Here is a 17,472-nt window from a genome sequence, read left to right on the forward strand (position 1 = left end):
TTTTAAAGTATGAAATTCACCAGTTTTAGTATGTTCACGCCATTGTATAACCATTACCACTAATTCCAGACCTCTCACATACACACACACACACACACACACACACACACACACACACACACACACACACACGAAAGTGTGGGGGAGGGAAAGAGAGGGAGGGAGGGAGGGGGAGAGAGAGAGAGAGATGTGTATATGTGTTGTTTCTCTGGCACTGCCCACATTTCTTTTGAGACAGAGTCTCCTACTGGCTTGGAATTCACCAAATAGGCTAGGCTGGCTGACCACCAAGCCTCAGGGATCTACCTATCTTTACTTCCTCAGGGCTAGCATAATTCCACAGCTGGATTTTTTTTTTTAATGTGGGTTCCTGGGGATTGAATTTAGGTCCTTGTGTTTGTAAAGCACTTTACTGATTGAACTATTTCTTTAGTCCCCAGAACTTTTTCATTAGCCTCCAGTCTTTCAACCATTTAATTTATACTTCTTACTTCCCTACAGTTCTCCCACACCCATCGACCACCGATCCGTTTTCTGTGTCTGTAGGACAATCGCTATAGATGAATCATAGTAGTCAGCTTTCCTGACTAACTCTTTTCCACTTAGCACGTGTTTTCAAGTCTCATCATGTTTTACCATGCTTCACTGCTTCTTTCCCTGCTGTGGCTGCACAATGCATTATGTAGACACTCACTTTTCCCTTTGGTGCTGGGAATCTCCTAGCTTCAATATGCAGACACGCAGTCTGCTAGCTGAGCCTAGCTCCTTGTGATTATCCAGTATTGTGTGTCTCTCTGTTAGCTAGTGGCCACTGGAGCTCTTAGGAGTAGTGCTGCTGTTAATATATTTGTACATTTTTGTGATATATTCAGTTATCTTGATTTTAATAACCAACAGGGAAAGTCTTGCGTCATATAATTAACTGTTTAACTCTGAGGAACAGACCTTAATATTTTAAGTATGTGGATGTGATTGTAGTTGGCTCAGAGAAAGTTCTGCCAAACGGAAGATACCATCTAGCCTGTTGTTCATTTTTACTTATATTTTAAGAGATGTACTTAATTTGTGTATCTCTGTGTGAGTGTGTGCATGTATGGAAGCCAAAAGAGGACCTTAGGTGCCATCCTCTACCACTCTCTGCTTCTTCCTTTGAGGCAGTTTTCCTGGCCAGGCCAGAAGCCAGCATGCCCTAGTCATCCTCCTGTCTCCCCCTTCACTGCTGGAGACAAGTGCTTGCTGGGATGTCCAGCTTGTTATGTGAGTGCTGCCATCCAGTCTTCAGCCTTCATTGTGGGCGCGTGAGCTCAACTGCCCCAGCTCTCTGTCTTGTTTATAATGACACTGGAAGCTTTGTCTTTTTACTTCTACTCAGAGTAACTTATTTCGTTGTTTTTTAAGACCAAGTTTGTCAAACTGTGTGATCCTTTTGAATGTTTTACTAAAGCCCTCTAATTGTTCACGGTTAGAGTCTACTTATGTAAGTTGTGTCCTGAAGACCCAGTTCTGTTAATGAGCTCCCTCCCCTTATGCTCGTGTAAGTCTGCTCTGCGACAGATGACCCGAAGCTATTCTTATCCTTGGTGTTGGTTTGGAATGAAGTTCTGAGAGGTTCCCTTTAGTCTTTGTTCTACACTTAGGGCATGCTGTCACCTGGGGATGAAAATAGGCTAGCAATACCCTGTTACTCTCAGTTTGTACTAAGTGCATTTCCAATCAAGTAGCAAAGTTCCTCAGCTAATGTTGAAGGTGCTTTGAATTTTCTACTTTATTAGTTGTGATAGCAATTAACAGTAATCTAAAGAGTGTAGTTAACCGGGCTAGGAGATGGCTCTATGATAAAGTACTTGGTGAGGACTATAGTTGGGATCATAAGAAACCCACATAAGCCGGGCAGTGGTGGTGCACGCCTTTAATCCCAGCACTTGGGAGGCAGAGGCAGGTGGATCTCTGTGAGTTTGAGGCCAGCCTGGTCTACAGAGCGAGATCCAGGATAGGCACCAAAACTCACAGAGAAACCCTGTCTCAAAAACCAAAAAAAAAAAAAAAAAAAAAAAAAAAAAAAAAAAGGAAAAGAAAAAGAAAAAAAAAAAAGAAACCCATGTAAAAGGAGAGGGAGAAGCATTTTCTTCAGTGATGTAGCTACTGGCAAGGTGCCCATCCGTCTGTAAATCTGCAAATAGCCTGACTGTATGCCCTTGTGAGCAACCATGCTGAAACTGAGTGGTCACCAAAAACATACACACAGAGGAAAACAGTAACAAAACCAAACAAAAGCAAAGCAGAAGAGACATCGAAGTAGGAGGGAGTTGGCTGGGAATAGTAGGGATAGCAGGAGTGAAGAAGGACGAAAGAATTGAATGGGGAGAGTCTCAGTGAGGGTCCTGTTGCTGTGAAAGGACACTGTGACCACAGCAACTCTTAAAGGAAAACAGTTCATTGAGGTGCGTCACTTACAGTTTCAGAGGTTCAGTCCATCATCATAGTGGGGAGCATGGCGGCATACAGGCAGACATGGTGCTGGAGTAGCCAAGAGTCCCACATCTTTCAGGCAACAGGAAGTCGACTGAGACACTGGGCAGTATCCTGAACATAGGAAACCTCAAAGCCCACCCCCATAGTGACACCCTTCTCTCCAACAAAGCCACACCTTCTAATAGTGCCACTCCCTATGAGATTATGGGGGCCAATTACATTTAAACACACAGGGAGTGTGTGTGATAAAAATATGTTATCTACATGTATAATTAATGTATGCTAACAGACATTTTAAAATAAAAAAATAAAAAAGCCAATGAATTGTAAACAAAATATTTGGATAGCAGTTACTTTTGGAGGTAGTGAGAAGGATGCATAGAGAGTTGCAGTAGCTTTAGAACTATAAACTAAGAGATGGTTTATGGACTTATGATGTATTTTTTAACCTCTTTCATGTTATTTTACATGTATTGAGTATATTATGATTGTACTCTTAATCCATAAAATATCCATGACACAGTGCTACTGAAGAGAATGCTATGGCAGTATCCTAAGGCAATTTAGCCTTTATCTTCTATAATACTTGCCTGTAGCTACCATAGTATAGTGTCTGTATTAGTTACTTTTGTATTGTATTAGTTGTCTCTGTGACTACAATTCCCAACAGAGACAGTTTAAGGGGAGCATGGTTTATTCTGGTTCATGATTTCGATGTTGTAGTTCATTGTGACAGGGAAAGCATAGTGGGACAACTCAGCTCATGGTAGTAGGAGCGCGTGGCAGAGACTGTTCACTTCTTCACAAACTAGGAAGCAGAGAGACAGCTGGGTCTGCAGCCACACCTGTAGCCCCCAAGAGGACTGTGTGAGACTTTTCAGCTTCTTCTTGTTGTTGTTGTTTTCCGAGACAGGATTTCTCTGTGTAGTTTTGGTGCCTGTCCTGGATCTCGTAGACCAGGTTGGCCTCGGAACTCACAGAGATCCTCCTGGCTCTGCCTCCGAGTGCTGGAATTAAAGGCGTGCGCCACCGCCACCTGGCGACTTTTCAGCTTCTAACCATAGCAATTTCTTTTTCTTTCCTGGAGTAGGGGTGTTTTGGGGGATTGGTATCTATATTTTCCTACTTGAAAATAAAATTCTTTTGAAGCAGAAGAGTCTCTTTTTGAGAAAACTTGTTTTGGACTGGAGAGATGGCTCAGCAGTTAGGAGTACCTGATGCTCTTGAAGAGGACTCTGTTGGATTCCCAGCACCCATGTTCTGTGGCTTCCAACAGCCTGTAACCTTAGCTACAGGGGATCCCGTGCCCTCTTCTGGCCTCTTTGAACTCTGCACTCATGCATGCAAACCCACTCACAGAGACACACAAAGTTTTAAAAAAAGCTTTTAAAAATGTTAATTTACCTTTCCTTTTCCCCTTTGCTTAGTGATTTTCCTCCCAAACCCAGCCTTTCTCCTACCCATATTAATGATGAAAATGTATACAACATAGTGCTCTTATCAGATATAGCCACACTGCTTTGTCACAGCATTGACACAACCTCTCTCTGATGCAAGTACCAAGTCAAGAGAAGTATTTATAGACATACATCTTTACTTCGTGGTAACGACGTGTTCTTTACAATTGGAGAAATGTATTTGTTTTGTTGGTAATATAGACTCCACTTGTGACAAAACACAAAGGTATAATATTGATCTGAATTGTTAGTTATACATGGGATGGACCTTTAGCTCATATTATATTTCTGAAGGGGAGATGGTGAGAGGCACGTGGATATGGATATCAGGTAACTGTTAAGGAAAGGAACTAGGTATTTGTTTCCTTTCTTACATATGAAGAAAATTAATTATTTTAAGTTTTAAGTTATTTATTTATCTGATTATTTATTTATTTACAATCAACCAATGCTAGGGATTGAGCTAAGAGCCTTCCTCATTCTAGGCAAGTGCTCTTATATGGAATTAGGGAAATATATTTCACTGTTTTGGAGCTGTTGGAATTTCGAAGTATTAAAAGTAACTCCTTTCTTTCCTTTTTCTAATGTGTGCTTTTTTAAAAAAAACTTGTTGTTGCTAGCTCTGGGACCGTCTGGATCACACAATGTTTTTACAAGATTTTAGACCATTTCTAACTAGCAATCCACTGGACCAAGATAATAGAGCCAATGAGAGAGGTCACCAAACTCACACTGACTTTTGGGGACCAAGTCGGCCTCCAAGGTTGCCAGTGACGAGAAGGTACAGATCTCGAGGAAGTACTCGTCCTGACAGGTCGCCAGCTATTGAAGGGTGAGTTGTTGTGTTGAGTTCTTAAGGGTTGTTTCAGGGGAGGACATACCGGCATAATCACATCTTATGAGGTTCTCAACCTTACTTTTGTGGACAAGACAGAAATATAGACAGGATGAAAATGAAACTAAATTGAATGTCATATTAAGTATTATCAGATTGATGATAAAATAAAGAGTGATAAATCTAATACACTTCTCCGTAGCATTTTTATAAGTGTCTCAGATTAACACAGAGGGGATTTATCAGCATTTTAGAAGAAACTGGGTTTGGCAGTTCATGCTTATAAGCATTTGGGAGTCTGAGGAGGATCATGAGTTCAAGACCAACCTGGGTTAAATATCAAGACCATGTCTCAAAAAAGAATGTGGTGGCACAATCTTTTATTCCCAGTGCTAGGGAGGCAGAGACAGACAGATTTCTATGACTTTTTGGCCCTTCCGGTCTACAGAGTGAATTCCAGGATTGCACAGTGAGACTATGCCTCCAAGAGAGATAGATAGGTAGGAAGGTAGGTAGGTAGGTAGGTAGGTAAGTACGTAGGGAGGGAGGGAGGGAGGGAGATGGAGAGATGAAAAGAAAGAAAAAGTAAAAAGAAAACGTTTGAAAGATACCAAGAGATATATCAAGTATATTACATAACATTGGGATCTGTCTTAGTTACTTTTCTATGCTGTGATAAAACACTATGACAAGGCAGGTTCTAAAAGCAGAGTTTAATTGGGCTTCTGGTTTCAGAGGGCTCAGTGTCCGTCCTGGCAGGACAGCATGGCAGCAGTCAGTAGACACGTTGACTGGAGCAGCTGAGCTCATATCGTGATCTGCAAGTAGGAGGTAGAAGAGAGGGTACTGGGAATGCCGTGGGCTTTGGAAACCTCAAAGGCTGCCTGCCCTCAGTGACACATCTCCAACAAAATCACACCTCCTGTTGCTTCCCAAACCATTCCATCAATTGGGGGCCATTGTCATTCATATCACTACAGAAGCAAAGACCAGGATTTAAATAGATGACAACAGTGGGCTTAATGTGAAATGTCTCTGTCATCCCCCACTTAGAACCAGTTTTCATAAGCTATTTACATCTCCCCAGTAGCCCAGGCTGGCTTTGAACTCCAATCCTCCTGCCTTAGGCTCCCAGTTTCTGGGATTATAGGAGTGTGCCACCAAGCCTGTTTTATATTAAATTTGTTAAAGGAAAGGGAATTTTTTTCTACTGCCTTCACACTCTGTGTTAAGAATGTTCCCTGTGTCCCATTCTTCCTGCACACAGATGTAAAGAAAGCTAGCTGAGTATAGATTCAGCTTTCTGTCCTCTTCTGAGAGGTGGCAAGGAGAATGGTGTTGAGGATGTATTTGTGATTAGCCAGCCACAGTGTCTGCTAATCAGTGACAGTGGAATAAATGGTATGTCTGAGCAGTGTGTGATGGCACAGACTTGTAACCCCAGCTCTTGCGAGGTGAAGGCAGGAGAATCTGGAGTTCAAGGCTAGCCTAAGCTGTGTAATGAGCTTGAGGCCAGCCTAGACTACATGAGCCTTTAGCTAAAAGGAAAAACAAAAGCAAACTAAGGAACAAGAAAAGCATGTGTCAGATGAATTGTACTGTACAGTCAACATTTTTCAATGTGTATCAGTCTTCTGAGGATTTTTATTTTATTTATTCTCATTATAGGTGTTGTAAGTTAAGATTTTGGGTTTCTCAAAATGTTTTGTACATTTTGGTCATTTAAATTATTTCTTGATGAATTCTTTCCTTTGTATAATCACTAGTGTATTTCTTTAAATAGACCCACTTATTTTTAATTTCTTTTAGATGTTGTATTGTGAATTGAACCTGCATGTTTTTAGATGTCTAAACATCATTGACTATATAGTCAGTAGTAGTTTTTTGTTTTTTTTTTTCACTTACTTTTCTTACCAAATAGAGACCATATCTTGGAATATGATTAGAAAATACCAGATTACTTTCTGAGGGTTCTTGAAATAGGGAATTGGTGTGGAACCCATTTTTCACTGTCGGGACTCCCTAAGTCTACTGTAAGGAATCTGGTATGTATCTCCCAACACACACACACACTTCCTTCTAACTATCCCCGGAGAACTCTAGGTTTTACCTTGTGACGACGTTCTGCTTGTAGCTGCTGCCATCTGCTGCCATCTGCCCTCCGTGGATGGAAGGCCTGGCTGATGGCAGCACAGCAGAGTGGGGGATGAAGAGGGACACGCCCCATTGACTGCCCAGCCTCAAGAACTCATTGTTTACAGTTTACCCAGGTTGTGGTATTGGGACTAAAACACAAGGTTATTAATGTCTTTCATCCTGTTAAGACTTAAGTTCCAAGAAGAAAAAGATCACTATTCCTGCCATAACATAATGTTTTTCATTTGTTTGTTTCTTTTTTAAGGCAGAATGTTGCCATGTCTTGCCTGAAGTATCCTATGTAGCCCAGACTGGCCTCAAAACCTTTCAATCTTCCTGCCTCAGCCTCCCTGTTACTGGATTGTAGGGATGAGCACTATACCTTGAGAACTAAGCTTCTTTTTAAAAAGAACAGGACATACATTAGGAGCTGTATTAGTGATTCTGTGCACTTCTGGGATAAAATACCTGATAGAAGCAGCATGAGGAAGGAAGGGTACAGTCCGGCATGGTGGAAAGTCCTGGGGCAGGAGCCTGAGGTGGCATTCAAGATTAACCCTATTGGGAACCAAAAGTAAACCTGCTTTAAAAAGAAACTGATTCCCTCTCACTAAAATCAGGAACACAGGGGGAACTACTACTAAACACCTTTCAAAAACTAAGAGTCAGTGCAGGGCTGGAGACCTGGTCAACAGTTAAGAGTACTGGCTGCTCTTCTAGCGGATACTGGTTCAATTTCCAGCACCCACATGATGGCTTGGCTCTGATGTAACTCCAGTTCCAGGGGATCTGATGCCCTCTTCTGCTTTCTATGGACACTGCATGCCCAGGCACCACGCAGGCAAAACACCCATATACATAAAAATAAACAAATTAAAAATAAGTATAGTGTGACATTGTGTCATCTGAATACTGAACTGGGTGTGGAAGATGTGCTTCCAAGATGTCTCCTTCTTATTAGAAGGAGGCCTTAGTTTCCTCACCGTGGCTCTTTCCATAGAGCGCTTTGACTGTCCCTGTGACTTGGCAGCTGGCTCTTTTAGGGTAAATGATCCCGTATAGACAGAAGTAGAAGGAAAAAAATCACGATGATAACTTTTTGTATGCTAATCTTACAAGCTACACAGTCACTTCTGCCATATCTTGTCTGTAAGATGTGGATCACTAAGTTTAACTAAGTTTGAAGGGAGAGAAATATTGAATAATTTGTAGACATATTTGTCCTTTGGTCTAATATTAGCTACTGTCAAAGTTATGTTGATTAGCTTAATGCCCTTGTTAAAAAGGAATGATGGGTCCAGAATGCCCCTGGGTCATCATCCTTTGAACCCTTTCTCACATTAGTATCATAGACCCAAGGAAATGTTTTAAGAACTACATCATAACATCAGGTTTTTTTTCTAACCTCATTGACAAAAAAATAGTATTTATCTTTAAGATGGAAGAACCCACAAAGAGCAATAATGGACTACAGGCAGTGGACTGATTTCTGCTGCTATCTTTTGTATAATGATCAGTTGAAAACAATTGTGGCTTAAGGTATTAGTTGTTGATTAGTCAGCCATGATTGTAGAATATTTCTGTGTGTTGTTTTATCTCATTTTTTCCCTCCTTTAACAGAATAATACAACAGATCTTTGCAGGATTCTTTGCGAATTCTGCAATTCCTGGATCCCCGCATCCCTTTTCTTGGTGAGTGACCATTTTTTGTCTCTATTATTCTGCTTGCATAGTACCATTTTGGATGCTGTCATTTCTGTACCTTAGAGAAAGGAAAAGCTGCATAGGTGAGTATGTGGATGTGCCTGGGATGTTGGACTGCCATTGTTTGCCAAACCCAAACTCAATCAGAGCTGACTTTTCCTTGTGGATGCTCAGGACAGCTGTCCTGGTCCCTTAAGATATTGGCTGGATATACCTGGTTCCTTTTCTGTCTTGGTCTGAGGATAATGTTGAGGTGGGGAATGACCTGGTCCCTGCCAGGTTTGGTATCTGCTTTGTGAGTTTTCCATATGGACCAAACAGGAAGATTTTGTGCTTTAAGAATTTCTGAAGTTGAAAATATAACATTCTACTTTCATTTCTCAGAGTGAGAAAGTTTCTCAAAACAAACCAAAGACACACGTAGTTCAGTTTCAGAGTGACACTTAGGCATGGCAGGGATTACAGAGAGTGTCTTCCAAGAACCATTTTTGCTTTAGTCATTTGTGACTTCCAATGTTGCTATAGAAGGGGTTTCTGTTCAGAGATATCTCAGTCCCTCCCACATTTATCCCATTTTATAGCCTCTGGTTACTTTAAATGTGGTCTAGCTAGAGCCTGTGCCTTCATCCAGGGTACTGCACCAACAGCACCAAGGAAGAAGTCTGGCCAAGTCCCTTTGTAAGTGCTGGGTCATAATTCACAGGAACTTTGTGGCTGCTTCTCTACCAGGAAGTCCTTACTGTGCAGGACATGTGCAGCCTCTTTGAGTGAGGGAAGTCTGCTGTAGATTTGGGTCAGCCAAAACACAAACTTTTCTTAACCCACAGGCAGTGAGCTCTTTGTGCTCTGGGGTGTTATGTGGCATTTTAGATGGCATCACATTTTGTTCCAGTTAGGTCAAATTTGTTGAGAATGGAAGCATAGCTCTAGATAATCTGGCTGATCTTTCAAATACAGAGAATTTCTTTGCCTCTCAATTCTAGAGGACTAGTGACTTTTCAGCTCTGAGAGAGCAGAATCCCATTGCTAGTTTCCCCTGTGGTATAAGGCCGAGCCTGGTCACCCCACCTAATCCTGTCTGTCTCATCTCACGTATAGGAGCGGGATGCTGCACTCCAACCCTGGGGACTATGCCTGGGGTCAGACAGGGCTTGATGCCATTGTAACCCAGGTGAGGAGCTGCCTTTTGAGAGGGTGTCTGTTCAGTGTGTCTCATGGTTCCACAGGCTCCCTGCATCCTTCAGCTACTTTCTGAAATGGCAATCACTCTGCTTTCACTGATATTTTGAGCTTTTGGGTTTCTGTTTTTATAAATGGATAGATGGGCTGTGGGTTTAGCCTAGTTTCCATGTTCCTACTAGGCATCAGGGGATTTCTAGAAGATGATTTTACCTCTAGAGGAAGAAAGACTTCTCCTGTAACAAAGCAGTAATTTAGTCCTCTGAGGAACAGATGCTTCTCACCAAAACCTAGGGTTTCCCACGTTGAAGCAGGGACTTCTGCTAGATGGAGTAAAGTAGAGGAAGGAAGCAGAGACCAGACCTTCCATGCTGTGTGCAGTCGCTTCCACTTGCTGGTGTTCACTTGAACTGGACTGCTGAGAAGAGAAAGCATGTTGTTTATTTCGGAGTCTTCTCATGTACAGTAATACACCCATTTCTTGGCCTTTTGCTGCTTTTCATACTCGCACCTTCTGACCGAATGAAAGTTTGAACCAGTTAGCTGTTACTTTTTATTAGCTGTAATTTTATTCAGGACATCACAACTCTCGGTATCTTAAATTTGTTTTGTGCCCAAAGGTGAGCCTTTCAGTTAAGAGTCTGTCTTATAGTCATGGCTCACACTGGTGTCACTCCGTCCTTGTGAAGCAGCTGTGAGTGTTCCAGCACCTGGAAGGGGACCTGGCCTCTTGGAGTCCTGCAGAAGTTAAGAGCAGTGGACATTCTTAATGCCTGCACTGTTTGTTCCCAGCTGGAGTGGCTCCTCTCCAGTTACTGAGATAATGAACATTGCTGCCTTTTCTTTTTGTAGCTTCTAGGACAGCTGGAAAACACAGGTCCCCCTCCAGCTGATAAGGAAAAGATCACTTCTCTCCCCACAGTGACAGTAACTCAGGAACAAGTTGGTAAGTTATTTTCATATTTGTTATGACATCTTATAGCATCTGATCTAATGTTCGGTGCATTTCTATTCTAAAGCTGTGGTTTCCTAACAGTCCTGTCTGGCTACCAGCTGTGCAGAACCTAGTTAGCATGATCCCATTAGAAATAAAGAGAGACAGTCATTTGTATAAAACTTGATTATAATTAGTACAAGAACTTACTATTGGAAACAAAACTCACTAAATGATTCAAAAAGATGTTGAAAATAGTGTTGGACACATGATATCACAAGGAGAAGAAGAGGACAAATATGAGGCTGGAGATTTGTTTCACATGTCAGGTGCAGTTTGTTTGAAAACTTTTCTACTGTCTAAAACATCTTGAAACTTCTCTTGGCAGTTTGAAGGTTTTTCTGCAACAAGTCCCTCCCTGTGCTTCTCAAATCAGAGTCCACTCCAGATCTAATAAGAGAGGTTTATCAGAGGAGGAGTGGATCTGGAGGAGAGGGGAGGTGTGGTGATGCTGGGAGGAGGGGAGGGAGGGGAAACTGAGGTCAGGATGTAACGAATGAGAGAAAAACCAAACCAAACAAAAAGTGGTTTGTGTCTAACTCAAACATGATGACTGTTTGGTGGTCTTCAGTCACTTGACCTTCTGAAAGGGGTCCTCAGATGGGGGAGGGAGGGATGTCAGATCTTTAGGAAGGGTCTCTGGAAGTAATGTGTCAGAGAAAGTGGAAAGAAGAGAGTGGACACAGAAAATAGGGAGGCTCTTGCTTTAGTTCAGATGGCGTTCTAGTGATGGTGCCAGTGCCGACAGACAGGAAAAAGTATGTTTAGAAGTGTAATTTTGAACTAGGACATGGAGGCACACACCTTTTATCCCAGCACTAGAGAGGCAGAGGCAGGCAGATCTCTGAGTTCAAGGCCAGCCTCATCTACATGGTGAGTTCTAGGCTAGCTAGGGCTGCATAGTAAGATCCTCAGAAAAAAGAAAGAAGAGTTCAATTTTGAAAAAAACATTAGTTGTATTACTGACTACATAGTAATGTGAAGGAGGCAAAAGGATCATTAAAGGCATTAGAAGATTCCAGAGCACTGTAAAGGCGACACTGCCACCATCGGGTAATGGGGAACATGCCTTGGCCCTGGTCTGTGTAAGGAGATACTGTGATGGTTTTCATTCTGAACTTACTGATTTTGAGGCACTGAGAGTCCACACAGAGATGAATTGTGGCTTATCCTGAAGCTGGTATTAGATGAAATTAGCTGGAGGTGAAGTTTGGATTGCTAAAGGGTTAAAGTCGGGGTGCTGCCTAGAAGGCTGTTGTAGTAGACCTAACATGAGAAGTGGAACTGAAAGGAAGGAAGGAATCTTTAAGGGGCTGTCTTATCCAAATGCCTTGATCACCATTAGAGCCTGGAGCATAGCTCAGCCATTATATACTATTTTTATAGTATATAATATATACCATATTTCTGCAATTCAGAATTTGCCACCTAGAACTTTCAATAATAGTAACCATTTCCTCTGAAGCCATAGTCTTCTGTTGGTTGGTTTGGAGTCCTGAGTGCACTTGTCTCCTGTAGTTCTGTGGCACCATCTCCTGGTACAGCCTTAATCAGCAACTTCAGAGGACCCTGGGGCAGCCACATCGAAGAGAGCAGACTAAGGAAAAGAACAGGATGACGGTGGTTCAAACACTGACGAGACACTACTGAGGTTGCTGAGACCAGTCCCTCAGTTATGTCACTGTTTTCTAGGCAAAGACTGGCTGGCAGAGGCTGGCACACGTTTGGGAGGATGTTTTCCCTATTTTACTTTATAGATAAATAAGTTTCTGCTTTTTTTTTGGGGGGGGGGGAGGCAGGGTTTCTCTGTGTAGCCCTGGCTATCCTGAAACTGCTTTGTAGATCAGGCTGACCTCAAACTCAGAGATCAGCTGCCTCTACCTCCTGAGTGCTGGGATTAAAGGAGTGCACCACCACTGCCTGGCATCTGCTTAATTTTTCAATTTAAAAATTGTTTGTTTTGTATATGTGTGCACATGTACCGCAATGCATGTGTTTAGGTAAAAGGATAACTTGTGGGGGTTGGTTTTCTTTTTCCACCATGCAGGTTCCAGGGATTGAACTCAGGTCATCAGGCTTGGTGTCAAGCTCCTTTATTCTCTAAGCCACCTCACTGGGTCAACTCTGATAATTCCAATTTGTTGCACTCAAAATTGGGCCCACTGTATGATTCCTGCTAGGTCTGTTGGAGTTAGCCTCTTTCATTTCTGTGTCTGCTGCCATTTCTGTTTACATTCTGAGTAGAGTTCATACTTCTTATCTCCCACCACTTAGATATAATTCCCCCCTTAGTGTGTGTGTGTGTGTGTGGGAAACCTTTTATTAACGCATTTCTTGGGTTGCTAGAGACAGCTTGTTTGGCCTTGTTCTTTTTTATTTGTTTGTTTTTAAGGTAGACTTTGTAGCCCAGATTAGCCTTGACCTTCAGCGCTTCTTCCTCTCCCGTGCTGGGGTTACAGGCCTGCACCATATGCCTGGCTCTTGGTCGTTTCCTTCCTTCCTTTTGCTTGTTACTTTAAAACGCACCTCTTCCTCCAACAGATACGGGTTTAGAGTGTCCAGTGTGCAAAGAAGACTACACGGTGGAAGAGAAGGTCCGGCAGTTACCCTGCAACCACTTCTTTCACAGCAGCTGCATCGTGCCCTGGTTAGAACTGGTGAGTACGGCTGCCTCTGCCCTGTGACTAGGCGGCCACCTGCCAAGTTACCTGTTGGCTGGGGTGAGCTGGCTCAGAGTAAAGAAGGAATTGCAGTTCAGAGAGCCAAACCAATCAGATGTTAGCCTCCCTGGCTGGCTCCTAGTGTCGTCTACATTGTTTTGTTCAATTATTATCCCCTGCAGTGCTTCTGACCAGAGGGGAGTATACTCTAGCACACAGGCCTCAGTGGCATGCCAGCAGGTCTTGTAAATAAAGTGTTTCTGAAACACATTTAACAGACTGTGGCTGTCCTGTACTAGCTAGGCAGGGTTGAAGAGTTGTACCGGAATTGATGTAGTCTGCAAAGCCTTGAACACTTATTCTCTGTCCCCTTAAAGATTTAATTTAAAATTTATAATCATGTATATGTGTGTGAGGTGGGAATGGATATGTACACATGAGTACAGATGCCCTCAAAGACTAGAAGAAGGTATTGGATTCCCTGGAGCTTGGGTTACAGACAGTTGTAACACATGGGTGCTGGGAACTGAACTCAATCCTCTACAAGAGCAGTGCATGCTTTTAACCACTGAGCATCTCTCCAGCCCCTCTCTGCCCCTTTAAAGAAAGTTTGCTTAGCCTCATCTAGAGTCCATGGGGAAATGATTGATAGTTACCTTTCTATTATATTCAGGTCACTGTTAGCAATTAGTTTTGTTTGCTGTTATGTATTAGGTTATTAACTTACCCGGGAGATATCCTGGTATGGTATCTTTCTCTTTGTCAACTCATTATTTATTTTATTGTTTTGGTGGTACTAGGGGTTGAACCTAGGGCCTTGTGAATGCTAGGCAGGGTCCCTTCAATCATAATTGAGGGTGAAGTGGCATGTGGGTACACAGGCTGTGTGTGCATGGGGAGGCCAGAGGTCAACTTTAGAGGTTATTCCTTAAGAAGTGTTCATTTTGATTCTTGAGATGGTGTCTCTGGCTGGTTGACCTGGGACTCGACACATGAGGCTAGGCTAGCTGGCCACAAACCCCAGGGGTCTGTGTTTCTGCCTCCCTAGCAATGGGATTACAAACATCTGTCACTGGCATTTTATATGGGTTACATGTGACCTGTTACATGGGCTCTGGATTTGTTTGTAACTATTTTACTGACTGAGCCATCTCCCCAGCTTGATTTGGGGGTTTCTTGAGTGTTTGGTAGTCCCAGCTTCTCGGGCCGTGCTGTTGACATGGACGATATCATTTTGTTTCAGCACGACACATGCCCAGTATGTAGGAAGAGCTTAAATGGTGAGGACTCTACTCGGCAAACCCAGAGCTCTGAGGCCTCTGCAAGCAACAGATTTAGCAATGACAGCCAGCTCCATGACCGATGGACTTTCTGAGACTAAACCACACCTGAACCAGGGCTGCCTGTGTTAGTCTTCTTATCATAGCTGTAAGTTGTTTCAAAACTACACAAACAAACAAACAAACAAAATAATAGATGGATTTAGGAATCATGTAAGAAACCCCAACCCATAATATTAATGCAATGAGTGTATTTCTCTAAATTTAAAGTTAGGACCTACAGGTGGAATTGTATCTACAACCAAATGCCTCCTGTTCCTGAATTCAGAGTGATACTTTTCTAAGTGTGAAACTTAATTATGTCAGTTTGCTCCTGCCTGAATAGAATCAGTTCCTTCAAGTCCAGCTCGGGTTCTGCTGTCATGTTGTCTGTAACGGACATCTCTACCTCCTCTTCCAATCTCTAGCCCATCAGTGGGGATTTTGCAGCAAATACAGAGGAGCCAGAGCCCTAAGGTCTTGTTGTATGATGTCTTTGTGTCTTAATTGTACAAGAGCACCTACTCTTGGCCATTAGCAAGGTAAGAAGAACTCAGGAGTCTGAGACTCGAATACTGTTTGTCTTGATCTTCAGAGAGCAACTCAAGGAAATTACAGTGGGAAGGAAGAGTGACCTGCCATCTACACTTTGATTTCCTTACTTTAATTCAGGAAGTGCAGTTTCCCTAAGAACCAACATGGCATGTCTTAGTCTTGGGTTGGAAGAAATCTGATTTTGGTTCCTTTTTGGCAATAAGTTGGGCAGCATGTAGACACAGAAGAGAGATGTTGGAAATTTTTACTACTGAGATGTTTTTAATGACCCTCAACTCATTGTTTACTGTCTTTCATACTAGGGACCTTACAATAATTTCCCTCATAAAAATAGGATTATTTTATTAAGTGCTTCTACACCAGTTCACTTTTTTGGTAATTCATTGTTATTTAGGAATTGAAATTTTATGTTGTCTTGTTTAAGTTTGTAAAGCCCATTTTTCATGTGGGAAGCTTTTCCTGTTTTGTTCAGTTCTAGCTATAGTTCTGATCTATCAATCTGATCAATGTAATCATGCCCAAAACAACTTAGTCTGGGAAAGGTAGACCTTGCTTGAAGTTCTAACAGTGCCCATACACATACTCTGTACATGTTTAAAGCGGAATAAATGGAGATTGTTGAGAATGCTGTTGGACTTGAGTGTCTCAGAAGGACATAATGGGGACATCTATCGGCTGTTGGTGTCCCGCAACGGGCACTGAAGGTATGCAGATGGCTGCGTTGTAGCATAACATCAGCATTTCAGAGTTCATGACAATCAGAACAAGGTCACTATAGTTTGGGTTTGGTGTGTCTCTTTCTTGGCTAGGAGTCCTTCCCCAATTTTTGATGACTTACATTCTGGGGGTGAGTGTGTGGATTAAAGATGTCTTTGTATTTGGTTAGAGGATGAAGAAATTGGGGAGGGAAAAGAAAATAATGAGAGAGTGGCCTGCCCCTAAAGGTTGTAGTCAGAGTATGATTCAAAAGCCAGTTCTAGTGGCATGGGCCCTGTAATCCCAGCTGTTTGGAAGGCTGAAGCAGGAGAGTCACAGTTTAAAGGTTTGCCTGGGCTACATAGTGAATTCAAAGCCTGCTTAGACCACTTAGTGAGATTCTATCTCAAAATAAAAATATAAAAAGAGGCTAGGGATATTGATTAGCATAGAACACTTGCTTGGTATATATAATGACCTAGGTTCAATCCCTAGTATTTCCAAAATGTGTGCTTCATGTGTACACATGCATACACACATACATAATTTAAATAGCTTAGAGGAAATGAAAAATATTTTCTTATATCCTTTCATGCCCTGCCTTCGTAGTGGATGTTTCTTCAGGGATGGGGTGGGGGGGTGGAGTGATCTGTTTATTGTGGTTAGGCCATAAATGTAGCCTGAAAATACACAATGACTTTGGATTGGAAGGAGAATCAGAGGAAATAAGAATTCTGTTACGAATATTTGGTCATTAACCTGAAGGAAGATGTATTAAAGCTGGAACATGTAGATGTAACCAACCTTCTTATTAAATAAGAAACACAGAAGAAAGCCAAGAGGTCAGAGCTAAGAGCAGAAACCTTACCCTTCCTCCTGCGGTGGTCCTACCTCTCCGAACCAGAGCTACTTTCTGTGTTAAAGTCCTTATACAGAATTTCTATTCTGCCTTCTCATTGGTTGTAAACCCAACCACATGACCGCCTCATCACGGCCTGTCTGTACAGACCTCCAGGTCTTCTATGGTTGGTATTGAGATTAAAGGCGTGTGTATCCAATACTGGCTGTATCCCTGAACACACAGAGACTTACCTAGCTCTGCCTACCAAGTGCTGGGATTACAAGCGTACGCCACCACTGCCCTGCTTTCCTATGGCTTGCTAATAGCTCTGACCCCGGGCAACTTTATTTATTAAGATACAAATAACATTTTAATACAAATAAAATATCACCATAGGTACACATTCCAGTTTTCGAACAAACACTTGTCTCAGAAAGATGATGGTAGCTCCGAAGTGTTAGTCTGCTCACTGTGTCCAGAAATGCCAAGACAGGCAGTTTGTGTTTCCTGTGAAACATGGAACACAAACACAGTTTGTTACACCTGGGAAGCTAGAACTAGACATTAATTTACACAATATGCAAACAAATGCTCTAATTCATGGTAGAGCACACAGACAACATT

At 42.2% G+C, this 17,472-nt stretch overlaps 1 protein-coding gene across 1 annotated transcript in view; it reads left to right on the forward strand.

Annotated features, from left to right (window-relative positions):
- Rnf115 (ring finger protein 115) overlaps positions 1–15,936 on the forward strand; it is a 66,733-nt gene extending 50,797 nt beyond the window's left edge. The window contains exons 4-9 of the mRNA XM_059265921.1: positions 4,550–4,761; positions 8,521–8,592; positions 9,703–9,775; positions 10,636–10,729; positions 13,319–13,434; positions 14,681–15,936. Coding sequence (XP_059121904.1) covers positions 4,550–4,761; positions 8,521–8,592; positions 9,703–9,775; positions 10,636–10,729; positions 13,319–13,434; positions 14,681–14,812 — 699 coding nt within the window. The 3' untranslated portion in view covers positions 14,813–15,936. The remainder of the gene's footprint in view (positions 1–4,549; positions 4,762–8,520; positions 8,593–9,702; positions 9,776–10,635; positions 10,730–13,318; positions 13,435–14,680) is intronic.
- Positions 15,937–17,472: the final 1,536 nt, after the last annotated feature.

The sequence above is a fragment of the Peromyscus eremicus genome, chromosome 6 (genome assembly GCF_949786415.1).
Source record: "Peromyscus eremicus chromosome 6, PerEre_H2_v1, whole genome shotgun sequence".
In the NCBI taxonomy this organism is placed as follows: domain Eukaryota; kingdom Metazoa; phylum Chordata; class Mammalia; order Rodentia; family Cricetidae; genus Peromyscus; species Peromyscus eremicus.